At 42.1% G+C, this 27229-nt stretch overlaps 2 protein-coding genes across 3 annotated transcripts in view; one reads left to right on the top strand and one right to left on the bottom strand.

Moving 5' to 3' along the window:
- The first annotated feature begins 19 nt into the window (after window positions 1-19).
- Window positions 20-15203, top strand: MRPL47 (mitochondrial ribosomal protein L47). Its single transcript, XM_056565244.1, has 7 exons — window positions 20-152; window positions 2208-2350; window positions 7628-7688; window positions 11392-11488; window positions 13066-13196; window positions 13487-13582; window positions 14990-15203. The coding sequence occupies exons 1-7, from the start codon at window positions 73-75 to the stop codon at window positions 15108-15110; spliced, it is 729 nt and encodes a 242-aa protein (XP_056421219.1). The 5' UTR covers window positions 20-72; the 3' UTR covers window positions 15111-15203.
- Window positions 15204-18917: 3714 nt separating this feature from the next.
- The window catches only part of LOC130360653 (actin-like protein 6A), a 43284-nt gene continuing 34972 nt past the window's right edge, over window positions 18918-27229 (bottom strand). For both annotated transcript variants that reach the window (XM_056563203.1, XM_056563204.1), the window contains 2 exons: window positions 20760-20849; window positions 18918-19502 (listed from right to left, as the gene is read on the bottom strand). In XM_056563203.1, coding sequence (XP_056419178.1) covers window positions 19422-19502; window positions 20760-20849 — 171 coding nt within the window. In that variant the 3' untranslated portion in view covers window positions 18918-19421. The remainder of the gene's footprint in view (window positions 19503-20759; window positions 20850-27229) is intronic.

The raw sequence follows: 27229 nt of genomic DNA, 5'->3' as shown, positions 1-27229 counted from the left end.
TGACCATATTGGTACTGTGTGAACACAGGTGTATGGGCTTCCTGTCCCGGAGCATTGTGGGAGTCCGTCAAGATGGCGGCGTCCGCTGTTAGAGGGCTCCTGAGCGGCTGTAAGAGCGGGTGTGCGGCGTATGTGAGGAGCCGTGGGTACAGGTAGGAGGAGGGGGCACTACAATTATACAAAACCCTCCATGGTCTGTAGCAGTATTTCCCTATCAGTGTGCCTCCAGCTGTTACAAAACTACAACTCCCAGCATGCCCGGACAGCCTCTGGCTGCCCGGGCATGCTGGGACTTGTAGTTTTGCAACTGCTGGAGGCACACCTGTCTAAAGTGACCTCTGATGATGTCTGGTAGTAATAGATCAATGTTTCCCAACCAGGGTGCCTCCCGCTGTTGCAAAACTACAACTCCCAGCATGCCCGGACAGCCGTTGGCTGTCCGGGCATGCTGGGAGTTGTAGTTTTGCAACAGCGGGAGGCACTCTGGTTGGGGAACACTGTATTAGATACTAGCTTTCCCAGTTGAACACTGCTGGAGTATCACCTGCCCCTGCCAGATGTCATTCCTCATACATCCTTGTTCACATTGCCATCTAGACCCGTCATGTTCTCCCGTTAAAAAGAATTATCCATTTGGATCCGTTAACAAACCCCCCAAAAAAAATATATTTTTTTTTTGTTCTGAGCATGCTTAGAAGTAAAAACAGATTAAAAAAAAAACGGATTGAAAGAATGGATGCAAAACGGATGACATTAAAGGCTCATCCATTTTCCATAGACTTTAATGTTAAATTTACTGTATCTGTTTTTCTTCCGTTTTTTTTGACAGGAGAAAAAATACTGCATGTGCCGTCTTTTCTCCTGTAAAAAAAAACAAATGAGCGCAGATGGGTGCAAATGGATGTGAAAGATTGGAAAATAAATCCCATTGACGTGAATGTGATTATTTTACAACAGCTTGTAATCCGTTTACAAGCAGCAACAACGGAACCTAAACGGGGACAGACAGCCGGGTAAACACACCCTAAGTATGACTATGTTCACACCACCATTTGTGCCCCCTAGGCAGGGATACATAGGGAAAATGATTTGGCGGACATACCAATGCTGGGATCCCATTCATTTCAATAACCTGAGCATAGACATCTAGTGACCTCATTCAGAGCATTTTCAGAAGGCATCCGAATTTTGTCTCTGTAAAACACTGCAACTAAAATTGTGGTGTGAATGAAGCCTAAGTGATTTGAAGGTCCGAATAACATCAGTTCCCAGTGACTGATCGACACCCCCGTAACGTGATCACGTGGTGCCGATCAGTTAAAGGGGTATTCCAGGCCAAAACTTTTTTTTATATATCAACTGGCTCCGGAAAGTTAAACAGATTTGTAAATTACTTCTATTAAAAAATCTTAATCCTTCCAATAGTTATTAGCTTATGAAGTTGAGTTGCTGTTTTCTGTCTACCTGCTCTCTCATGACTCACGTCTCGGGAGCTGTGCAGTTCCTATGGGGATATTTTCCCATCATGCACAGCTCCCGGGACGTGACATCATCATTGAGCAGTTTGACAGAAAACTTCCGAAGCTAATAACTATTGGAAGGATTAAGATTTTTTTTTTTTATAGAAGTAATTTACAAATCTGTTTAACTTTCCGGAGCCAGTTGATATATAAAAAAAAGTTTTTGCCTGGAATACCCCTTTAATATGGCAGGCAAAGAAATCCCTTTAGTAGGACTCCATGCTGGCCATATTGGCTCTGCTAATAGAAAACATATTGTATACGATCCTGCACAGTAAACAAAAATGCAAATTTCTGGTCACATCATATATCAGAAAAATAAAAAGTGATCAAAAAGTCTTATGGTGCCGCTATAATTACAGCTAATGGTGCAAAAAAAAGAGCTCTCATACAGTTCTGTAGGCAGTTTTTAAGCATATTTCCTATATAAAAATAAATAATAATCATGTATTTGTACTGTAGATTTTGTGGTAAAATGATTGATGCCATTACAATGTACAATTGGTCCCACATAAAACAAGCCCTCGTATGGGTCTGTAGATTGCGAAAGTTACCGTGTCATGAAGGGGTTTATGTTATGGCTGATCTGTGTATGTAGCAGCTACAACTTTTATTTTTACTATGTCCATTCACATTCTGTGCAGTCCGAACATCCTTAGTAATATTGTGTATTCTTGTATCTTGCAGTATCTTCAATGGCTTGGCTAAAAGATCCAGTGACAACACTTCTTGGCCCCAGTGCTTATCTTTCCATACATCGGCAGCTCGGAGAGGAATTGAGGAGTTCTTCGATGACCCAAAAAATTGGGGAGAAAAGAATGTGAAGTCTGGTCAGTCAATAATAATAATAATTTAAAAAAAATTCTTAATACCATATTTTTCGCCGTATAAGACGCACTTTTTCTTCCCCAAAACGTGGGGGGAAAAGTTGGTGCATCTTATACGGCAAAAATACGCCCAAGGCTGCTGCAGGCGAGAGCGGGAAGTCAGCGGTAAGTACAGAGGCTGCGGCGGTGCGGTAAAGCGCTGACTACCCGCTCCCCACCCGCAGCAGCCTCATGACCGCCGGTGAATTTTTCATCTCACACCGGCTATGTTTATTGCCATAGGACTGGAACATACAGTTCCGGCCGCCGGGCAGGTGAATTACTAATAACTGTATACTAAAAACCAGGGTGCCTCCAGCTGTTCTGAAACTACAACTCCCAGCATGCCCGGACCGGCAAAGGCTGTCTGGGCATGCTGGTAGTTGTAGTTTCACAACAGCTGGAGGCACCCTGGTTTTTAGTATACATGAATTAGTTTTTACCTGCTCTGGCCGGCCCCTGCCTGCAGCCGCACACAGGAGCCGGCCTGGGCAGATAAAATCATAGGTTTTCCTATGCCGGACATCCCTGTGTCCCGAAAAATCTTTTCGGGACATAAGGATGTCCGCGGGTCACATACCATTCCCCGGCCGATACGCGCCCTCCTCCAGTCCTCCTGCGGTCTTCCTGCGATCCTCCGCCTCTCTATGGTTGTACACACGGGATGTCACTGACAACCATAGAGGCGCAGGAGGACCGGAGGAAGACGCGCGCCGACCGGGGCCTGGTGAGTGACCGGCGGCGCGTAATCTTCAGTGTTCCAGTCACCGCTCCTCCGATCCCGGCACCTACTGCTATGGTCCATAGGCCATAGCAGTAGATTGTGACACCGGGCCAGAGGAGCGGTGACCGGAACACTGTGGGGGCAGCACACAGACATACAGCCTCCAGCCATACACTGTATATGGCTGGAAGCTGTATGTCTGTGGGGGGGGATCTGCCTACCATTGTGGGCGAACTATACTGCCTACCATTGTGGGGGGAGCTGCCTACCATTGTGGGGGGAACTATGCTGCCAACCATTGTGGGGGGAACTATGCTGTCAACCATTGTGGGGGGAACTATGCTGCCAACCATTGTGGGGGGAACTATGCTGCCAACCATTGTGGGGGGAACTATGCTGCCAACCATTGTGGGGGGAACTATGCTGCCAACCATTGTGGGGGGAACTATGCTGCCAACCATTGTGGGGGGAACTATGCTGCCAACCATTGTGGGGGGAACTATGCTGCCAACCATTGTGGGGGGAACTATGCTGCCAACCATTGTGGGGGGAACTATGCTGCCAACCATTGTGGGGGGAACTATGCTGCCAACCATTGTGGGGGGAACTATGCTGCCAACCATTGTGGGGGGAACTATGCTGCCAACCATTGTGGGGGGAACTATGCTGCCAACCATTGTGGGGGGAACTATGCTGCCAACCATTGTGGGGGGAACTATGCTGCCAACCATTGTGGGGGGAACTATGCTGCCAACCATTGTGGGGGGAACTATGCTGCCAACCATTGTGGGGGGAGGGTGGAGGAACTGCCTACCATTGTGGGGGAACTATACTGCCAACTATTGTGGGGGAACTATACTGCCAACTATTGTGGGGGAACTATACTGCCAACTATTGTGGGGGAACTATACTGCCAACCATTGTGGGGGAACTATACTGCCAACCATTGTGGGGGAACTATACTGCCAACCATTGTGGGGGGAGGGGGGAGGAGCTGCCTACCATTGTGGGGGAACTATACTGCCAACTATTGTGGGGGAACTATACTGCCAACCATTGTGGGGGGGAGGAGCTGCCTACCATTGTGGGGGAACTATACTGCCAACTTTTGTGGGGGAACTATACTGCCAACCATTGTGGGGGGGAGGAGCTGCCTACCATTGTGGGGGAACTATACTGCCAACTATTGTGGGGGAACTATACTGCCAACTATTGTGGGGGAACTATACTGCCAACTATTGTGGGGGAACTATACTGCCAACTATTGTGAGGGAACTATACTGCCAACTATTGTGAGGGAACTATACTGATATAAAATATTTTACTACAGTATTTGGTTCAGAATCTTTTTTTTTTTCTAGATTTTCCTCCTTTAAAATTGGGTGCGTCTTATATGCCGGAGCGTCTTATATGGCGAAAAATACGGTATATGAAAAAAAAAGTTTACTTTTTTTTTAAGGTGGTAATAAAAAACAAAAAATAAACTCAATACATCTCTGATTTGTTGTGGAGCTTTTTTGGACTATCATATTTATCTGAATGTCACAAAAAATGTCTGCAATGAATCTGTCATGTGGGAATGTACACTTAGGATAAGCTGGGTGAATAGCCACCATGACAGCTTTCTTAAAGGGTACCTTTCATCAAAAAAAATTTTTTGAAATATATTATAGATTAATGTATGCAGAATAACTTTACAATTCCATGTTATTAAAAATTTTTCTTGTTTCTATTTAATTTTCCACTTTGAAAAAATTACCACTAGGGGTCTCCCTACCAGTCCTGGCCGCAAGCCTTTTTTATAGATTTCCGACTTATGCTGGAGTCTGAAAACTCAGACTGCAGACGGGACACAGACAAGCTCAGCGCTGCTCCCTGTCTGTCATTCAGACAGGCAGGAGCCAGCACTATACTCATAGCACAGCAGAGCCTTACTGCATACCCTAATTCGTTTTACTATCTGAGCTTCCAACTTCCTTCTCTCTGCATGTGCAGTTGTAAACAGAGAGAAGACGACTCAGAGCTGCCACCTGCTGTGTTCATAGCCTCTATTCTGGGCCACGCCACCTACCTCCCTCACACTAGGACAGCTGAATGAGCAGCCAAGAAGACTCAAAGCGATTAGGGAGAGTTTAGATCATGATAGGTACTCTTTAGGCTAGGTTCACACTGCAGAATTTCTGCCGGAGATCGAGCCAGCAACGCTAGGACCGAGCAGACTGCAATGCATTTCTGGATGGATCTTTTGGAAGATCTGCTCAGAAATGCATTGCCATCTATGGGGACCGCAGTGTAGTCAGCGCGGTCCTAGTGCCGCAGGCTTGATCTCCGCCAGAAATTCTGACCAGAAATTCCACAGTGTGAACCTAGCCTTAATTTTCCAGAATTCTGAACAGATTTGCCTAGCTATCCTGCAAAACCAAGAAGGAAGCTGTACAAATGTATAAGTGTATAAATGTATAGACAGATCTGGCATTAAGGAGCCTAAGAAAGGTGATAACCCATGTGAGTGGCATCATATCTATATACACAAACAAGAAATGTATTACCATAAATGGTTAAAAATGACAAACGTGGCACAACCTGCTAGACATTTTGTATGTTTTTTGCATATAAAATCAGTGTGAAAACCACATTGATTCCACGTCCAGTTGTTGCCAATAGAAATTTGCACCATAGATCACACTGTGCACTACAGCGCAGATTTTGAAATCGTATTTGTACAATGACAAAAGTGAAATGCCACTTCTATTATAAGGAATCTACAAGGGTAGCTTGTAAATGGCGCTAAACTGCATCACGCAGCAAATTCGCAGCAGAAATTTGAGTGTGTAACTTAGATTTCTGTTGCAGACTTTTATGACCGAAAATTCATTGTGTGTATGCACCCTTGGGTTGAGCTCACACTGCTGTCATAGGCGGCTTTCACACTATAAAATTCATCCGTTTTGATGTTCCGTTACGAAAACCCTGAAAATCAGCCATTAAACGTCCGTTAGTAAACCCCATACGTCCATTAGAAAATCCCATTATAGTCTATGAAATTTTTACATTATCCGTTTCAATCAGTTATAGTCTGTTATTAATAACGGACATTATTTTGTGACGGAAGATAGTAACGGGAGAAATAGCGCATGCACTATTTCTTCTGTTCATTCTCCCGTCACAAAATAACGTCCGTTATTAATAATGGACTATAACTGATTGAAACGGATAATGTAAAAATGTCAGACTATAATGGGATTTTCTAACGGACATTTAATGGCCGATTTTCAGGGTTTTCATAACAGAACATCAAACGGATGAATTTTATAGTGTGAAAGCTGCCTTGGGCTCCTTTCAAAGCCTCTTTTAGCCTTTTATCTAATCACAAGAAATGTTTTATTTATATGAATATGGTTCTAGAAACCCCATTTACAGGTTGCAGATTGTTGTTAGAGTTGACAGATTTTAGCATGGAGCTCGACATCGCCAATCCGGTGTGTGTGAAGTCGGTGAGGTTTGTCCGGTACATTAGACAGCTTCCTCTTCCTTTCTGCCATGTTTTGTACATTTGACACCAGAGTAGTAAAATATTTTAGTGCACTTTGCTTGAGAAACCCCCCCCTAACCCTGATATTTATTGCAAATTTATTATGTTGTAAGTATGTGTGTACATTGTATGTTCTAGCCCTGGTAGCTGAATTCAGGTAAATAAATGAATAGCGGCAGAAATATACCTTGTATACAGTAACTAGTGCAGTAGACATCTTATACTATACATGTTGATAAAGTGATATATTTCAGTGCAGTGAGCTCCTTCAAACGAGGACTATGTAAAAATGTAAAGTATCATTGTGCAATATAAATATTAAACAGCACAATAGGATTAAAACATATGTTAAACAATACATATTTATCCTTATTGAAAAATCAATAAGTAAAATTAATGAAAAAGGGACAAACAGTGTAACAAATGTTAGGAGCTACGTCACAGATACAGGCACTGATGTTGGTATGTATGCATGATGCACTCTATAAAAAATAATAATAAATATAAATGTAAAATGCAAAACAACTCCAAGAGCGCTAAATAAAAAACTGCCTGTTTTTTTATTTTTTTATTAAGAGTTGAATAACTAATGGAGCTGAGTACATGGAACTGATGCATCATGTGCCAAAGCAAGCTACAAATCCCCATAAATAGAAAAAAAAACAATAGCTGCAGAACTATACCTGTATTGTATACAGTGACTACATCAATAAACTTACATCCGAGCAGTGTCTGACCCAAACGCTGTTGCGCTACTCAGGCTTCGTCAGGGTGTTACACTATATGTTCCTTTTCATGTGATTTTTTTTTTATATTTTATTTTTTATTTTTTTTTACAGTAAAAATATACATGTATTTTTAAGTAATTTATTTTTTCATATTGTGCTTCTTTGGTGTTTAGCACAGTGAGCTCACTACTTTGCAGCACAAGAATCAAGGTTTATACCAGGGTAGTAAATCTTATAAAAGTCTCCCTTTATTTCAGGTGACTCCTGGACCATTAACCAGCTGAGAGGCAAAAACAGTGAAGACTTACACAAGCTTTGGTTAGTAACCCAACAAATCTACAAAAAATACTGATCTAGGGTTTATTCACTCTTGGCAGAATTACTGCAAAACTCTCTGCATACATTTTAATAAAAAAAATGTTTGTTTGTTTTTTGCCTCCGAAGCAATCCCATTCAGATTAAAGAAGGTTATGTTCAGTCACAGAAAGTTCTGCAACAGATGTGCTGTGTGAATTTACCATTAGGCTAAGTTTCTACTTGTTTTTTTGGGGGGAAACGCTAATTCTGCCGCATGGCGTTTTTACAGCCAAAAAATACTGTGGCCAAATGTTAGCTGTAAATCAATGAGAAATCGCAAAATTATTTTTCCACTTGGTGTTTTTCAGTTTGGTGTTTTTTTAAATCCTTTTGGCGTTTTTTTTTTTAGCTCCTTGGCGGTTTTGCAAAGTCGCAGCATGTTGAGCCAATGGTGTTTTTTTCCCTTTAAATTGTGGCGTTTTCCCCCCATAGAAGTCTATGGGAGTAAATAAACGCCATGTGGATTTTAACTTTGGCGTTTTTCAGGCAGCTTTTATTCTTTTTTGGACTTTAGCAATCCAAAAAAGTGATGGAGTTACCTTTTTTATAAAATTTTATAGGGTACCATTAAAAAAAATAAAAATTAAAAAGATACAGTATTGAAGGAAAAAATTGTATGTAATGAAATTTTCCTTTTTATAACAACATTTTAATAAATTTTTAAAACAGGGATCAATTTATGTGTGCGAGCAGGGCACTAAAAATGTAGCCGACAATAATAAAAATGTAGTGTGTGTGTGTTTTTTCACTTTTTTTCTTTATTTTTAAAATTTTTATAGGTAGTAGTACTACTCCCAGCAAGGAACACACTGTTCCATGATGGTAGTAGTACCTGTACTAATTGACAGATCACCCGGGTCTGCTGCGATCGTTCTGTATAATGTATAAATGCGTCCGGCTGCTCTTCTATGGTCCCCTGCACTGCCATATATATACACCTATTCATATTTCCCACAGAGAGCTGTGATTGGCCAGATGGTTCCAGCCAATCACAGCTCTCTGTGGGAAATATGAATAGTTATATATTTATACGTCAGTGCAGGGGACCATAGAAGAGCGGCCGCCCGCATCTATACATTACACAGGAGGATCACAGCGAGTGTCAACAGTGACACCCGCAGTGATCTGTCCTTAACTGCAGGTACTACAGCTCCCAACATGGAACACACTGTGCTCCATGCTGGGAGCTGTAGTACCTGCATTAATAGACAGGTCGCAACAGGTGTCAGAAGTTACATTCGCTGCAATCTGTCTATGAATGCAGGTACTACAGCTCCCAGCATGGAGCAGAGTGTGCTCCCTGTTGGGAGTAGTAGTATCTGCAATTAAAGGGGTACTCCCGGTGGAAAACTTTTTTTTTTTTCTTAAACAACTGGTGCCAGAAAGTTAAACAGATTTGTAAATTACTTCTATTAAAAAAATCTTAATCCTTCCAGTACTTATTAGCTGCTGAATACTACAAAGGAAATCATTTTCTTTTTGGAACACAGAGCTCTCTGCTGACATCTCTGTCCATTTTAGGAACTGTCCAGAGCAGCACATGTTTGCTATGGGGATTTTCTCCTACTCTGGACAGTTCCTAAAAATGGGCAGTGATGTCAGCAGAGAGTACTGTGTTCCAAAAAGAAAAGAATTTCCTCTGTAGTATTCAATAGCTAATAAGTACTGGAAGGATTAAGATTTTTTAATAGAAGTCATTTACAAATCTGTTTAAAGGGGTATTCCAGGCAAAAACTTTTTTTTATATATCAACTGGCTCCGTAAAGTTAAACAGATTTGTAAATTACTTCTATTAAAAATCTTAGTCCTTCCAATAGTTATTAGCTTCTGAAGTTTTCTGTCTAACTGCTCAATGATGATGTCACCGTCCCGGGAGCTGTGCATGATGGGAGAATATCCCCATAGGAGCTGCACAGCTCCCGGGACGTGAGTCATCAGAAAGCAGTTAGACAGAAAAAAAAACAACTCCACTTCAGAAGCTAATAACTATTGCAAGGATTAAGATTTTTTAATCGAAGTAATTTACAACTCTTTAACTTTCCGGAGCCAGTTGATATATATAAAAAAAAAAAGTTTTGGCCTGGAATACCCCTTTAACTTTCTGGCACCAGTTGATTTAAAAAAAAATAAATAAATAAGGTTTTCCACCAGAGTACCCCTTTAACCCGATAACGACCATGGACGTCTATGCTCGTCCAATAGCCGTTAAATGGGTATGACGCGGGCTCCTGACTCGAGCCCGCATCATACCGGCCGGCTCCCAGCTGATTCCTGTAGCTGGGGGCCGACGTTAATAGCCGACATGTGGCGATCGCCGCGGGCAGCTATTAACCCTTTAGATCGCCGCTGTCAAAGTTGACAGCGCCATCTAAAGGTGCCTGTATTCAGTCCCTGGTGGTCCAGTGGGGTAGGACCAGGCTTTATCAATCAAGCGCAGAGCACACAGATCAATGGGATTGTTTGTAACCCCATTGATCTCTATGAGGAATCAAATCATTCCTCCTAAAACTCCCCTAAAGGGACTAAGTGTAAATAAAAAAAAATAAAAAGTTAAAAACACACACATTAACCCCTTCCTTATTAAAAGTTTAAATCGCCCCCAATTTCATATAAAAAATATATAACCATAATAAATTTAAACATATATGGTATCGCCACGTGCGTATGTCCGAACTATAAAAATATATCATAAATTAAACCGCACAGTCAATGGCATACGTGCAAAAAAAATTCCAAAGTCCAAAATAGCGTATTTTTTGTCACTTTTTATACCATAAAAAAAGGATTAAAGAGCGATCAAAAAGTCCGATCAAAACAAAAATGGTACCGATTAAAATGAGCCCTCATACCACCCCGTATGCAGAAAAATAAAAAGTTATAGGGGTCAGAAAAGGACAAATTTAAATGTATTCATTTTCATGCATGTAGTTATGATTTTTTCCAAAAGTACGACAAAATCAAACCTATATAAGTAGGGGATCATTTTAATCATATGGACATACAGAATAATGATAAGGTGTCATTTTTACAGAAAAATGTACTGCGTAGAAACGGAAGCCCCCAAAATTTACAAAATGGTGTTTTTTATCTTCAATTTTGTCGCACAATGATTTTTTTGTCTGTTTCGCCGTAGATTTTGGGGTAAAATGACTGTCACTGCAAAGTAGAATTGGTGGCGCAAAAAATAAGCCATAATATGGAATTTTAGGTGCAAAATTGAAAGGGTTATGATTTTTAAAAAGGTAAGGAGGAAAAAACAAAAGTGCAAAAAGAGAAAAACACTTGGTCCTTAAGGGGTTAAATATTGTTTTGTGGGGAGCATACAGCAGCGCTCATTCAAGACCCAATTTTTTCCTGTACATTTACCTATGTTCTAAGAATAGTATCTGATTGGTGGTGGTCTGACTGCTGGGACCCTCATGATTACAAGAATGGGGGGTTCCTTCTCCACCTATGTAAACAGGTGGTTGAACATGTGCGCTGCTATGTTATTCACTTGTTATGGGACACAGGGATAGCAAATGCTGCACTTCAGTGAGTGAATGGAGCACAGTATACCTGATCACAATTTGAAAGGAGGTGGATTTGCTTTCATTGGTTTTATGTTCTCTATAAATAAAGTGTCATTTATAATCAATGCATAACTATATTTCTTTACTTTCAGGTATGTCTTATTAAAAGAAAAGAACATGCTATTGACTTTAGAACAGGAGTCCAAGAGACAAAGAACTGCTATGCCAAGTTCTGAGCGGCTCTACAAGGTTTGATCACACAATGTTTTTCTTAAAGGGGTACTCTGGCGCTAAGACATCTTATCCCCTATCCAAAGGATAGGGGATAAGATGCCTGATCGCGGGGGTCCCGCAGCTAGGGACCCCCGTGATCTTGCACGCAGCACCCTGTTATAATCAGTCCCCGGAGCATGTTCGCTCCGGGTCTGATTACTGGCGATCACGGGGCCGGAGCATAGTGACTGAACGGCCCCGCCTCCGTGTGATGTTGCGCTCCGCCCCCTCAATGCAAGCCTATGGGAGGGGGCGTGACAGCTGTCACGCCCCCTCCCATAGGCTTGCATTGAGGGAGCTGTGATGTCACACAGGGGCGGGCCATATCTTGAAGAAGCACTCCATTTTTTTTCACCCATATCATGAACACTCGCCATCACTAGTCCTACAGCGCAGCTGCATCCACGTGTTTTATTACTTTAATTCGGTCATGTGATCACATTCCAGACTCTGACTTCCTGTGGATGACATCATCTACCAGATCCCCTCCTATTAGCTTCCAGACCACCCCCTTCCCAGCTCCATCTGATGTCTTTATGGCAATGTTTCCCAACCAGGGTGCCTCCTGCTGTTTCAAAACTACAACTCCCAGCATGCCCGGACAGCCTTTGGCTGTCCGGGTATGCTGGGAGTTGTAGTTTTGCAACAGCTGGGGGCACCCTGGTTGGGAAAGACTACTCTATGGGGTCAGGATTTATATAGTAGTTTCACACAGTTCAGTTTCTTGCTCTCTTATATTCTTGTTCATTGCACTTTAATGTTGGCTGCATCAATTTAAAAACTGCATTATTGCTGAATTTCCTCTTCATTAAATTGTGATACCTCTTTGTAAGTTCTTAACCCTGTATGGACCCTGTTGCTAGACACATGATTAACATTTTTGATTTAGGCCAATTGGCTAAACATGAGAAAATTAAGAATTAACATTTTAACATGGTGAGTGCCCCTACTATTTCCACTTGTGAATAGTTTGGTTTTAATGGGCTATCATTCTGTATATATGTATATATGTATGTAGCTGAGCAGCATTAGCTTATTGATACAAGCTCTTTGTGTTTAAGTTTTCCCTTCAATCCGGAGTAGGTGTGGTGTCCACTTGTACATTTCTTTGGGACTTTTATACGTCTATTGGCCCTACATAATGCTGACCCGTCCGGCCGCTGTATATGGCTCTATAAACTGTTATGGTCCCCTGAGGAAGCAGAAATGCATTAGGACATCAAAGTGCTATTGTTTTGGGGTTTGGGCGTCATTTTTCTTGACCTGACTTATGCATCCATTGTTTCTCTATGTCTCTAAGTTAAGTTGTATGAGATTATTTCCAATTGTGGAAATTATTACTATGAGGGAGGACACAGAATCTGGCGCACAACCCAACAAAACATGTCGGGTTTGCAATAGTAAATGAGGGCCATTGACTGTTAGTTGAAATCCACGCCTGAATGAAGGTGCCTATGATAATGGTAGCTTCCTCTTGCATTGCTTTGAGATATTTACTCTCCTTTCAGGATATTCTCTTTACCAAATATTTTTTTCTCGCCAATTCATTGTAGGTAAACAAGTCTATGGAAAATCTTGACAAAGTGGTTACAGAAAGGGAAGATGCTCTCCGGCTCTTACAGACCGGTCAGGAAAATGCAAGACCAGGAGAATGGAGAAAGGACTGCTTTGGGGAAACAATATGGTACAATATTTTTATTGGATAATCATATTTCTTCCCCTTCTACCTAGGGTTGTCTTCACATGTTTGGGTTAATTGCAGTTGTTGAACGGGAACTTATTATAAATGGAGGACACTTATAAATAAAAGACTGAGGCTTCTCAATTTTTGTATTCCTTTTCTGGCTTTGTATTCAGTAATTGCAATTAAAAACCTGAATGTGTGAACACACCGTATTTTATTTATCGAGTATTGGATTCTTAATGAACATCAACACTTGTTTGTTTTCAGTGATATTTTTGATATTTATGCAGGCATTGGTTTAAAGAATGGCCCATACCTTGGTACATGAACACTCGCTACAAGAAAAATAAGTTTTTTGCCTTGCCATACGTTGATCATTATACTAGGTAAGATTACACAAATGTCTAATCAAATTTAATGGTATAATTATTGTTGGTATATTATAAGGATAGGTTAATATTTTAAATAGCAAAACATGAAATACCGTATATACTCGAGTATAAGCCGACCCGAATATAAGCCGAGGCCCCTAATTTCACCCCAAAAACCAAGGAAAAGTTATTGACGCGACTATAAGCCTAGGGTGGGAAATACATCATCCCCCCCCCATGTAATCATCCAGACCCCCGTCATCATCACCGCCTGTCAATCCCTTCATCAGTGGTCTTCAACCTGCGGACCTCCAGATGTTGCAAAACTACAACTCCCAGCATGCCCAGACAGCTATCGGCTGTCCGGGCATGCTGGGAGTTGTAGTTTTGAAACCTCTGGAGATCCGCAGGTTGAAGACCACTTCGTCCTTCATCATCATCATCCAGAACCCCCCCCCCCCCCTTTTTGTTTTGTACTCACCTCCCCTCGGCGGGAAGTTAGGGTGAGCTGGTCCGGGCCATCTATGCTGCAGGGACTGTCCAGTGGGGAGGGTTAGTCGTTGCGGGCTGTCCATTTTAACCGGGAGGCCCTCTTCTCTGCGCTTTGGGCCTGCCCCGGACTAATGATGTTGCCTTGACGACGACGCACAGGGACGTTGCACATGAACGTCCCTGTGCGTCATCGTCAAGGCAACTTCACTAGTCCAGAGTCCAGGGCAGGCCCGAAGCGCGGAGAAGAGGGCCTCCCAGTTAAAATGGACAGCCCGCAACGACTAACCCTCCCCACCGGATGGTCCCTGAAGCATAGATGGCCCGGACCAGCTCACCCTTCCTTCCCACCGAGGGGAGGTGAGTAGAAAACTAACGGGGGGTCTGGATGATGACGAAGGCCGCAGTGGTCTTCAACCTGCGAACCTCCAGAGATTTCAAAACTACAACTCCCAGCATGCCCGAACAGCCGATGGCTGTCCGGGCATGCTGGGGGTTGTAGTTTTGCAACATCTGAAGGTCCGCAGGTTGAAGACCACTGAGAAGGGATTGACAGGCGGAGATTTCACTCGAGTATAAGCCGAGGGGGCGTTTTCAGCATGAAAAATCGTGCTGAAAAACTCGGCTTATACTTGAGTATTTAAGGTATTTCTGTCTGTTTTGGCAAAATCGGTGAAAAAAATAAATAATAAATACATTATGGTATAATGTTACATTTTTTTATTAAATTGTGCTGCTGCTGTTTATTGATAGGCATTCTCAGTGCCATGTTGGTCTGATGTAACAGTAGTATCTAATATGTTTAGGTTTCTAGAATGTTCAGAACATCTGACTTTTCTAGAATGCCAATAGTGTATTTCAGATTGTACCTGACTTCAATCTGTATGTCAGCAATTTACTAAAAGCGTCAACTGTTTTTTTTTTTTTTTTCAGACTAAAGAAAGAGAAGGAGATGCGAATAGAAGCAAAAAAGCTAAATTCTGCAAAAGATAGACAAAAGAAAGTAGAGAGAAGGTTCCCACACCTAGCTAAGAAATCGTCACTTGCAAAATAAATACGTCTGCACTTTTATTTACACTGTGATGTGTGTGTGTTTTTTATAAAGCACAAGGTTGGCACCTGTTAATTAAAAAATATATATAAATTATGTAAAGTCCTAATTTGAAATAGCATTTTTTCCCAGAAATTGTTTACAGACATTTCTCCATTGTATTCATAGTGGAAAATGAAACGCCAGGTAAAATACAGCAAGATAAGGTAAACTCCCCAGTACATGTCACCTGTTTAACCCAGGAAGAAGTACAGTACCGCCTACAAAAAATCTAAATAGACAAATCACCAGGTCCAGATGGCATTCACCCCCGTGTTCTAAAGGAATTAAGTAATGTAATAGACAGACCCCTATTTTTAATATTCAGGTACTCTATAGTAATAGGGACTGTTCCCCAGGACTGGCGCATGGCAAATGTGGTGCCAATATTTAAAAAGGGGTCAAAAGGTGATGCCGGGAATTATAGACCTGTTAGTTTAACCTCCGTTTTATGTAAATTGTTTGAGGGTTTTCTAAGGGATGCTATTTTGGAGTATCTTGATAAAAATAAATGTATGACTCCATATCAGCATGGCTTTATGAGGGATCGGTCCTGTCAAACTAACCTGATCAGCTTTTATGAGGAGGTGAGCTTCAGACTGGACCAGGGGCAATCGCTGGATGTCGTATATCTGGATTTTTCCAAAACATTTGATACAGTGCCACATAAAAGGTTGGTGCATAAAATTAGAGGGATTGGGCTGGGGGAGAATGTGTGCAATTGGGTAAGTAACTGGCTCAGTGATAGGAAACAGAGGGTGGTTATTAATGGTACTTATTCTGATTGGGTGACTGTTACTAGTGGGGTACCACAGGGGTCAGTCTTAGGTCCTGTCCTTTTTAATATAGTTATTAATGAACTTGTAGAGGGGTTGAATAGTAAAGTAGCAATCTTTGCAGATGATACTAAACTCTGTAAAGCGCTAAACACTATAGAGGACAGTGCACTGTTACAAATGGATCTGGATAGGTTGGAGGTTTGAACTAGGAAGTGGCAGATGAGGTTCAACACTGATAAATGTAAGGTAATGCACATGGGGAAGAAAAATCCAAGCTGGGATTATGTATTAAATGGGAGAACACTTGGGACAACTGATGTGGAAAAGGACTTGGGAGTCTTAGTTAATAGTAAATTTAGCTGTAGTGACCAGTGTCAGGCAGCTGCTGCCAAGGCAAATAAAATAATGGGGTGCATCAATAGGGGCATAGATGCCCACGACAAGGAAATAATTCTACCGCTGTACAAATCACTAGTCAGACCACACATAGAATACTGTGTACAGTACTGGGCACCAGTGTACAAGAAAGATATAGTGGAGCTGGAGAGGGTTCAAAGATGGGCAACCAGGGTAATATGGAGAATGGGAGGACTACAGTGCCAAGAAAGATTTAGGGTATCAGAATTAGGGTTATTTAGTTTAGAAAAAAGAAGGCTTAGGGGAGACCTAATAACTATGTATAAATATATCAGGGGACGGTACAGAGATCTCTCCCATGATCTATTTATACCCAGGACTGTATCTATTACAAGGGGGCATCCTCTACGTTTAGAGGAAAGAAGGTATCTACACCAGCACAGATGGGGGTTCTTTACTGTAAGAGCAGTGAGACTGTGGAATTCTCTGCCAGAGGAGGTGGTCATGGTGAACTCAGTAAGAGTTCAAAAGGGGCCTGGATGCATTTTTGGAGAATAATAATATTACAGGTTATGTATATTAGATTTATAGGGACAGAATGTTGATCCAGGGATTTATTCTGACTACCATATTTGGAGTTGGGAAGGAATTTTTACCTCTAGTATGAGGGTTTTTTGCCTTCCTCTGGATCAACTCAGTAGGGACGCTGGATTAGGGATAAATGTTGAACTTGATGGACTCTGGTCTTTTTTCAACCTTATGAACTATTACTATGTTACACTGAGAATTGAGCAAAAGAAAGGCATGCATTAAATGTCTTGAAAAAAATTGGAATAAATACTAATAAAAAGAGTTTTTTACCCACCCATCTGAGTCCCTACTATGGGTAAAAAGTGCATTCTTAATTAGGAGTGAATTTTGCACATGTGGGTTCAGTAGTTTAGTACAGGTCCTTTTGATAACTCCAAGCAGATATGTCAACCTGAATATTGACATGTCCGTTCTACTGTTAGCTCAAACATACCTGCCCCGGTTAGCAGTGACTGATGGGCTGCTCTGCAGGGTTTGAGTCCTGCAGGAAGGATGCGACAGACTTTTTTATAGCAAGTTAGTGCAGGTGACGACGCTGTCCATTTCCCTTGATTTCAATGAGATTCTGTGCACACAGCAAAGGTTTTGCACCCAATGTTTTTTTCACAGAAATCCTGATTCCAGAATCCGCAAGGAAATGCATTGCCATCTATGAGACTTTCCGAGCAGTGCTACGGCTGCCAGTTAGTCAAATGTTGTGCTGACATTTCACATATTTTTCGCCCATGTGAACCCAACCTTCAAAGTCATTATCTAGAAGTATCCCCAGTTCTGTGGTTTAAATCTATGGATAACCTTTTTATTTTACACTTTAGTCTGGGGCTCATTATTCTGTAGTGCGCCCATGATATTTATGCCCATCTTCAGGCTTTATTAAACCTGGGGTATTGGGAAGCAATGTAGACATGGTAATGGGGGGCACATTATTGGTGGTAGCGGCAGGATGGCAGTGTAAAGGTTGGGGGTTGTGTTCCTATAGGTAGGGGAATGTCAGTCTGCAGTCACAAGGAGACATTCTTATATTGATCTGGGTCAGAAGAGAGCGAGAAAGAAAATAGAACATCTACAATCAAAGAAGTCATGACCGTCTGGACTGAGTGGAAAAGAAAAGGGAATATGAAAGACTCTGAGAACACATCACCTGTCACTGTGGTGATGACAAAGGTTATGGTGTGGTATTACTTAGGCATTATGTGGGGGCATCACCGGATATAACTGCACTGTAAGCACTTATATGGTGTGTTGTGGTAATGATAGTGGCTGTTGTAAGCTTGTCTGTATAGGAGGTCCTCCGAAACTGGGTTGACAATATTTTTGTTGATAAAGAGGTATTCCAACAAATTAAATATCTAACTAGGTGATCAGTGGAGGTCTGACCTCTGCGACCAATGCCTATGACCAGAAGGGAGGAGAAATATTCCCCAGATTTCCTCATTCTTTATAGAAAGGCACTGTTCCATAAATAATGAATGGAGTATTGGGCGCACATGTGTGGTGTTATGAACAGCAGTAGGGGAATATTAAATGTGAATAAGGGTGCGCTCACACGCTAGTAACTAGTAGCGGATTATCCGCTGCAAGTTACGCTACCATTCATTTGAATGGGTCCGTGGACAGTCCGGAAATCTGACACTATTGCGGACTGTCTGTGGACTCATTTAAATCAATGGTAGCGTAACTCGTAGTGGATTTCCCGCAGCGCAAAATCCGCTACTAGTTACTAGCGTGTGAACGCACCCTAAGGGTGCGTTCACACTCTAGTAACTAGCAACGGGTTTCCCGCTGCGGAAAACCCACTATGCTAAGGGCAACTCGGCAACTTTTCCTCTGGACAGGTTTTGATAAATCTCCCCCTATATGTGTGTGTGTGACTATATATATATATATATATATATATATATATATATATATATATATATATATATATTCTATGCTACATAAACCCAGCACAATTTTTTTTTTTTTTATTACGTGCAAATCAGTCCTCAATTTTTCTTGAAGCCTGTAACAAGAAGCCAGGACTAGGTATCATCTTTTTCTGGTATATACTTTATTAAAGATTAAAGTCCACTGACAACATATAGAAACTTGTAGTATGGCTGCAAATATTAATGTGACCAAAACAAAGAGAAGTGATTGTTTATTAGATTCTTCTTCAGTCTCATTTGATGTTGGCCATATTCCTATGAGAGCCCCAAAAAAATAAATCACTTCCGCTTCCACTCCGCTACGCTTTTATTGCTTTTTGGAGACACAAAATAGTGTAGTCTGTTAAGATATTAAAATGAATTGATCAGAAAGCAATCCTGTAGTGCTAGGAATGCAAGGAGATGTACATTCTGAGGCCTGACTAATTGTGAATGCAGCTTTGAAGCGCATTACATTCTGTACTTCAGGATTTTTAAATTGTAAAATGTTTGTTCGAGGTTAACCTACATGGTAAATCACATATCATTATTCTATTATCTGTGTTCCATATAAAACTGGTAAATTGCATTGCCAGAGAGATTACTAGATCTGAGTGATTTACGAGTTCTGTAAAGCAGAACTAAGGGCAGATTCTCTCCACACAATGTTTTCCTTCTTCTTCATAATCCTTTTTTGAAATCCAGTTTGGCAGATGGGTTCCCTGTAAAAACACAGAATGGCAAACTGAGAATAAACATTATTAGGCTGGGTTCATGCTAGCATGTTAACACTAACAAAAAAAATGCCATGTTATTTTTAAGACCTTGGTTTTTCAGTGTGTATACCTTTCTTAAAGGGGTATTCCAGGATTTTTTATTTGACTGTGCTACAGGGGATGTAAAGTTAGTGCAGTTCCTCATACAATGTCTGTACCTGTGTTTGGTGGCTGGTCTCGCAATTATGTCATTTTTGCCCCAGATTTTCATTTTTAGCAGCATACAATATTAGTTTTGTCTTGGGCCTTTCCCAGGTTGCAGTGCGGCCTGAGACAACACACCACAGGTGTTGAAAGGGAGCATGTCTGTGCTTCAGTGGGTGGAGTGACCGCTGGGTGGAAGGGAGATCATTCTCCACAGGGCTGCAGGGAAGGGAGCCTAGCTGTGCTGTAATGGGTGTGGTGGTTGATGTGTGGTAGGGAGATAAGTCACCTCTCACCTAGAAACAAGGTACCCTGGGGATTGTAGTTGGAGGGAGAGCACAGAAAGAGGAAATAGCCAGTTCACACAAACAAGCAAGCAGTGTGATGGGGGACACAGGACACGGCCATGTGCCACCAACACAAGCATGGATGCTTTCCCAAAAAGAAAATTGATGTGAATCATAGTACACAGCTTGGAGAAGCTACATGTTTGTCTTTTTTTTTTTTTTTTTTTTTTTTTACATAGTTTACACCAAAAACTCAACTTTGTGTGATTTTTTATTTTTTTGGGTCGCGCGCCCCCCCCCCCCCCAGGTTTAGTATTTCTCCGGTCTGAAGCCTTTCCCAGGATCCTGTTCGGTTTGAGACAACAGCTAATCCTGGGGAGCTTGGCTTCTTCTTATCTTCCCCCGACAAGCCAGTCCCCTGATGGAGTGTACATGTCACCGCCTCTGTGATTCTGTGATCAGCTGTTGGCTCCAGCCAAACGAGATCCTGAGAAAGGCTCCTGACAACAGTCCTGCAGACACCAAAAGAATGCTGAACCTGGGGGTACCATGACATCACAAAGAGGTCAATTTACCCTACACATGTAAGACAAAAAGCATTTAAGACATAACTTGGAATGACAGGCAGGATAGTGAAAAGTTAATAAAACCTGAATAACCACATTAATGGAACACATTAATAAATTAATTTAAAAAAAAAAACTGCCACTTTTTATACCTATTTTACTACAGTTTTTGAACATAGGCTAAAATGTATTTCATGTACACTCACCATCAAAGCAAGGGTGGAACCACCAGACCAAGAACTGAGCCTCCTTCTTTCTACTGCTAGTTCATTTGTGATCAGCTTCAGTTTTATGTTCTGTTAAAAAAATATATATATGTATATATATCCTGTGACATTGACATTTAGTTGTTTTTGTAATTAAGCTGGGGACACACGTTATGTTTTTCCTGCATTTGTACTGTTGATGACCAAAATCACAGTAAAATAAGATTTTACATTGATATGCACAATCCTGGTAAAAAAAAAAAAAAGCAAATGTGAACACAGCCTTAACCCATTAAGGGCTCAGTAATTTTTCTATTTTGTAGTTTTATTTTTTCTTCCTCGCACTCTAATAGCCATAGTTTTTTTTTATATTCCACCTACAGACCCATGTGAGAGCAGATCCATTTGTACTTTGTACTGACATCACCCATTTTACTGCAAAATCTACAGCAACAAAAAAAATAGAATAAGCCAGGTCTTGAAGCTGACGGAATGGTAGTTGAGTGTGTAGAGGGCAGAGGAGTATGTTTTATATTTTGTAAAAAAAAAAAAAATAATTTTTGCATTTTTAATTTATCCTCCTCGCATTTCAAAAAATCTTGACTCCACGAGTCTTTAAATTTTTTTTTTTTTACCTACTGGGCCATATGAGGGCTTGTTTTATGCGGTACCAATTGTATTTTGTAATGACATTGGGAGAGATTTATCAAAACCTGTGTAGAGGAAAAGTTGTCCAGTTACCCATAGCAACCAATCAGATTGCTTTTCTCACTTTTCACAGGCCTTCCCAAAAATGAAAGAAGTAAGCTGATTGGTTGCTATGGGCACAACTGGACAACTTCTCCTCTGCACAGGTTTTGATAAATATCGCCCATTATTCATTATATACCGCAAGGCCAAAACATAATGATTTGTGAGGTTTCATTTCTACCCAGTACGCTTTTCAGTAAAAAAAATGCTATCTTTATTCTGTAGGTAGACACGTTTACAACACTACCTAATTTGTAATGTTTTGCTTAATTTTACTACGTTTATGGTTTATGGAAAGTTATTAACCTCCACACAAAAATTGTGTGTATGTTACAAGATACACGCAACACAAGGATGCAGGCTTGTATACTGAAAGGACGTACGGTAAGTGCCAAGTGAGGAGGGTATTATTGTATAAGTGGCTTAAACAGAACAGAAAAATACAAACCTACATTAATAACAAGAGGACAACACACAGCCAAAGAAGAAGAGGAAGGGGAGGAGGGTGGACAGTACCAGAAGAGAAATGTAGAACCAAATTTTGTCAAAACAAAATCAACTTCAGTGGTGACAGGCGGGATCAATCACATAGTCAGCCAAGTCTGAAAGGCCGGGTGTTCCTGGAATAGTAACCAAGTTTCAAAGAACATGGAGGGCTGGTTAGTGTCAGAAGAGCAAAGCTTCTCTATCCTGTGGAGGTGGTCCATCGCTTCCACCCACATTATATGAGAAGGAGGAGTGAACGATCTCCAAAGGTATGATCTGCCTGGTGGCTATGACGAAATGTCTGAAAGAGTACCTGTCATCAAGCAAAACTTTTCATATGTTATTCCTTATGAAAAGTTAAGCCTCTTCATAATATCAATATTTCTATCAATATTTTGGCCACTAGGGGGTCTCTGTTCCATAGTGTTCAGCACGCCCCGCATAGCCTCCAGCTATGGGGGAGGGCAGAGCAAGGGGAGGGAGGAGGTTCACGCCCCCTCCCTCATCTCCCCTCCCTGAGCTCGGCTGGACGCAGATCTCTACGGCATGCCCCCTTCCCTGAGGACATAGATCTCCACGGCAGGTCCCCTCCCTCATCTCCCCGAGCTGAGGACGTAGAGCAGTGCTCCCAATGAGCTCTATGTGTAAAGGGGGACATATTGCACAGGCTAAAGGGGGACATACTGCACGGGCTAAAGGGGGACATACTGTACGGGCTAAAGGGGGACATACTGTACGGGCTAAAGGGGGACATACTGTACAGGCTAAATGTCCCCCTTTAGCCCGTGCAGTATGTCCCCCTTTAGCCCGTACAGTATGTCCCCCTTTAGCCCGTGCAGAATGTCCCCCTTTAGCCCGTGCAGAATGTCCCCCTTTAGCCCGTACAGTATGTCCCCCTTTAGCCCGTGCAGAATGTCCCCCTTTAGCCCGTGCAGAATGTCCCCCTTTAGCCCGTGCAGAATGTCCCCCTTTAGCCCGTGCAGAATGTCCCCCTTTAGCACGTACAGAATGTCCCCCTTTAGCCCGTACAGTATGTCCTCCTTTAGCCCGTACAGTATGTCCCCCTTTAGCCCGTACAGTATGTCCCCCTTTAGCCCGTACAGTATTTCCCCCTTTAGCCCGTACAGTATGTCCCCCTTTAGCCCGTACAGTATGTCCCCCTTTAGCCCGTACAGTATGTCCCCCTTTAGCCCGTACAGTATGTCCCCCTTTACACATAGAGCTCATTGGGAGCACTGCTCTACGTCCTCAGCTCGGGGAGATGAGAGAGGGGACCTGCCGCGGAGATTTACGTCCTCAGGGAGGGGAGATGAGGGAGGGGGCGTGAACCTCCTCCCTCCCCTTGCTCTGCCCTCCCCCAGTTCTAGCTTCGGAAATGTTCGGAGAGCTGGGGGAGGAGCGGACGCATGGATCTACGGGGGCGCAAAAAACCACCTCTGGAAGTGCGGGTGGGGCGGGACATGAGCGCGGCTCTGCTCATCTCTTGCTCCCTGCCTGTCAATCATGCAGGCGGGAGCAAGCACTGTGCGCATGGGGCTCTCTGAACACAGAGATACCCAACGCCCCCCTGTCTGTTGTCCCCGCCCCTCACATAAACTTTGCACGGCCATGAGCGCTCCCACCGCCCCCCTGCCTAGTGTCCACGCCCTTCACATAAGCTCTGCCCGGCCATCAGGCTGCAAAGACAGTATACAGAAATAAGGGCAGAAGCGAGCCCTGGCAGGCCTCAGATGATGTTGTGCCTGCCGGGCCACACCCCCTTCCTCCCTCGCTCACTGCAGGAGCCTGTGCAGAACAAGTGAATGGGAAAAAAGGTATATGCAGTTTTAGAAAAAAATAAAAAAAAGGGACAGAGTCAGTGAGTGTCAGGGACAGAAGGGGGGGGGTTGGGGGATTAGGGACAGTTTAGTTGATGGCAGGTACTCTTCTGATCCCTATAACTTTTATTTTTCTCTATATAGGTGTTTTTATCGGTACAAATTTTTTTTCAATGAAACTTTTTGAATCACTATTTTTTCCTCATAGTCTATTACCAGCAATCTTTTGATTGAAAACACTGAACAATGAACCAACCAGCAATGCAATTCACCACTTTTAAATCCAGCAATCAACTTTCACTGTGGCATCTAAAGGGTTAATGTCAGACATCAGCCTGATTAGTGATGTCTGGTGTTAGCAGTGCGTCCCGGCTGCTATCATACCCTCCATGTATGAAGCACATTCAGCTCTTGAGGGCACTTCATATAGCAGGAGCAGTAAATGTACTTCTTGCGTCTTTAACCCCCCTTCTTGACCCATGACATACATTGGTTGGGTGGGCGAACACGACGTGGCCCACGGGTCAGGTCCGCATCATAACTGGTATCAGCAGCTGACATGAGGCAGTAATTACAGTAATGTCCTTCATTTAACCGGTTAAATACTGTGATCTACACAGATCACGGCATTGAAACGTTAAATGTCACTATTCCTTGGTGTCTAGAGGTCACATCGCACCCCTCCGTGATATAATCATGGGGAGACGGTGTGTTGCTAGGGAAGATCGGGGACGTACCTCTGCTCCTCAGGCTTCCCTGGCTCGGTAGTTGCTGAAGACTGTCTTTGACAGCACTTGGCAAGCGAGCGCAGAAAACACAGATCAATGCAATGAAATGATGGCTTATCATAGGCCCTTAGGGAGGCCAAAAATGTGTAAAATAAATAAATAAATAAAAGTTTTTATGAATATAAGCAAATTAAAATATGAGGAGGAAAAAAACATTTTGAAAAAAAAAAACATTTGCTGGGTCATGAAGGGGTTAAGGAGTATTGCAGCACATTGGGGCTCAAAGGACACCTATCATTTAAAAAAGTTTTTAAAACATGTTTTTATTAAATTAACTCTTCAGAGCAGCAACAAGGTGAGTTTAGGGCTGTTACTGTTGTTATTGAGTCCCTAAAAGTCTACTTAAAGGGGTATCTTTGGATAGGGAATAAGATGTCTGATCACGGGGGTCCCGCTGACGGGACCCCAGCAATCTCTATGCATACTGAAGGAATGCTTTGTTCCTGTGGCAGTAGTCGTGACGTCACACTACGCCCCCTCGTGATGTCACATCCCCTCCATATGCATGTCTGTGGGAGGGGGGTGTGCCATTCAGAACATCTGGTGCTATGCGGAGATTGCGGGGTTCCTGGCGGTGGGACCCCCGCGATAAGACAGCTTATCCTCTATCCTTTGGATAGGGGATAAGATGTCTAGCGGCAGAGTACCCCTTTAACTCCTTAACAATGCAGTTACCCCGCGTCATATTGGGTCGGTCCCAGCTGCCATCAATGGCCAGGACCCATGGCTAATACCGGACATCACCGATTGCGGTGATGCCTGGTAGTAACCCTTCAGACACGGCGTTCAAAGTTGATTGCAGCGTCTGAAGTGAAAGTGAAAGCTTCCCGGCAGCTTAGTGGTGCTGTTCGGGACCGCCGCGGTGAAATCGCGACGTCCCGTACAGCTTGCAGGATGCGAGGGGGATCCTTACCTTCCACCTGCGCATCCGATCGCCGAATGACTGCTCCGTGCCTGAGATCCTGGCTGGAGCAGTCGAGCGGCGATAACACTGATCAGTATCAGTGATCAGTGTAGGAAATCAGTGTGTGCAATGTTATAGTCCCCTATAGAAAATAAAGTGTAATAAATGTGATTTAACCCCTTCCCTAATAAAAATCAGAATCACAACCCTTTTCCATTTAAAAAGAAAAACTATGTAAATACAAATAAATATAAACATATGTGGTATCGCCGCATGCGTAAATGTCCAAACTATAAAAATATATAATTAATTAAACCGCAGGGTCAATGGCGTGCACGTAAAAAAATTCCAAATCCAAATTCCAAAAATTCCAAATTCCAAATTCCAAATCAAAAAGTCTGATCAAAACAAAAATGGTACCGATAAAATAGTTATAGGGATCAGAAGAGGAAATTTTTTAACGTATAAATTTTCGTGCATGTAGTTATGATTTTTTCCAGAAGTACGAAAAAAACAAACCTATATAAGTAGGGTATCATTTTTATCGTATGGACCTACAGAATAAAGAGAAGGTGTCATTTTTCCCGAAAAATGTACTGTGTAGAAATGGAAGCCCCCAAAATGTACAAAATATTTTGTCACACAATGATTTTTTTTTTGGTTTCGCCATATATTTTTGGGTAAAATGACTGATGTCATTACAAAGTACAATTGGTGGCGCAAAAAATAAGCCATCATATGGATTTTTAGGTGGAAAATTGAAAGGGTTATGATTTTTAAAAGGTAAGGAGGAAAAAACGAAAATGCAAACACTGAAAAACGCTGAGTCCTTAAAGGGTACTCCAGTGGGAAACTATTTATTTTAAATCAACTGGTACCAGAAAGTTAAACAGATTTGTAAATTACTTGTATTTAAAAATATTAATCCTTCCATTACTTATCAGCTGCTGTATACTACAGAGAAAGTTCTTTTCTTTTTGATTTTTTTTTACTGTCTGACCACAGTGCTCTCTGCTGACACCTCTGTTCACGTCAGGAACTGTCCAGAGCAGGAGCAAATCCCCATAGTAAACCTATACTGCTCTGGACAGTTCCTGACACGGACAGAGGTGTCAGCAGAGAGCAGTGTGGACAGACAGAAAAGAAATTCAAAAAGAAAAGAACTTCCTCTGTAGTAAACAGCAGCTGATAAGTACTGGAAAGATTAAGATTTTTTAATAGAAGTAATTTACGAATCTGTTTAACTTTCTGTCAACAGTTGATTTAAATTAAATTGTTTTCCACTGGAGTACCCCGTTAAGGGTACGTTCACACGTACAGGATCTGTTGCATAATTTTGTTGCATATTTAGTGCAGCTGATTTGGCTACCCATTAAGTTTAATAGGTAGACAAATCAGCTGCAGAAAATATACAGCAAAAATATGTGCTAGATCCTGTACGTGTAAACGTACCCTTATGGTGCAAAGATATTTCTCTTTCTTTCTATTTCAGGGGCAGGACAAGAGCTAAGCTGTTTGCCAGTAATACACACATAATTAATTCCTCTCTTTCTTCTCTAGCCAATCTCAGCACATCACATACTCCTTTCTGTTATACAATAGAGCTGGTAAAAGTGCACTAAACAGGCAGTGCTGGGCTGATGATTTACACAGTACAGTACTATAGATAGCATGTGGAGGAAGAATGGGTTACTGAAGCACTGGGATTTTTCTAGGTTGTATGTA

This window comes from Hyla sarda, chromosome 3 (genome assembly GCF_029499605.1).
Source record: "Hyla sarda isolate aHylSar1 chromosome 3, aHylSar1.hap1, whole genome shotgun sequence".
In the NCBI taxonomy this organism is placed as follows: domain Eukaryota; kingdom Metazoa; phylum Chordata; class Amphibia; order Anura; family Hylidae; genus Hyla; species Hyla sarda.
The sequence above is the reverse complement of the archived record's forward strand: the minus strand, read 5'-3'. Positions and strand labels throughout refer to the sequence as shown.

Bases quoted from the DNA above. Each gene is read 5' to 3' on its own strand.
- MRPL47 (XM_056565244.1), top strand. From the start codon at position 73: ATGGCGGCGTCCGCTGTTAGAGGGCTCCTGAGCGGCTGTAAGAGCGGG. The intron at 153-2,207 runs GTAGGAGGAGGG...TGTATCTTGCAG, and splicing joins GTGAGGAGCCGTGGGTACAG to TATCTTCAATGGCTTGGCTA. The intron at 2,351-7,627 runs GTCAGTCAATAA...CCTTTATTTCAG, and splicing joins AGAAAAGAATGTGAAGTCTG to GTGACTCCTGGACCATTAAC.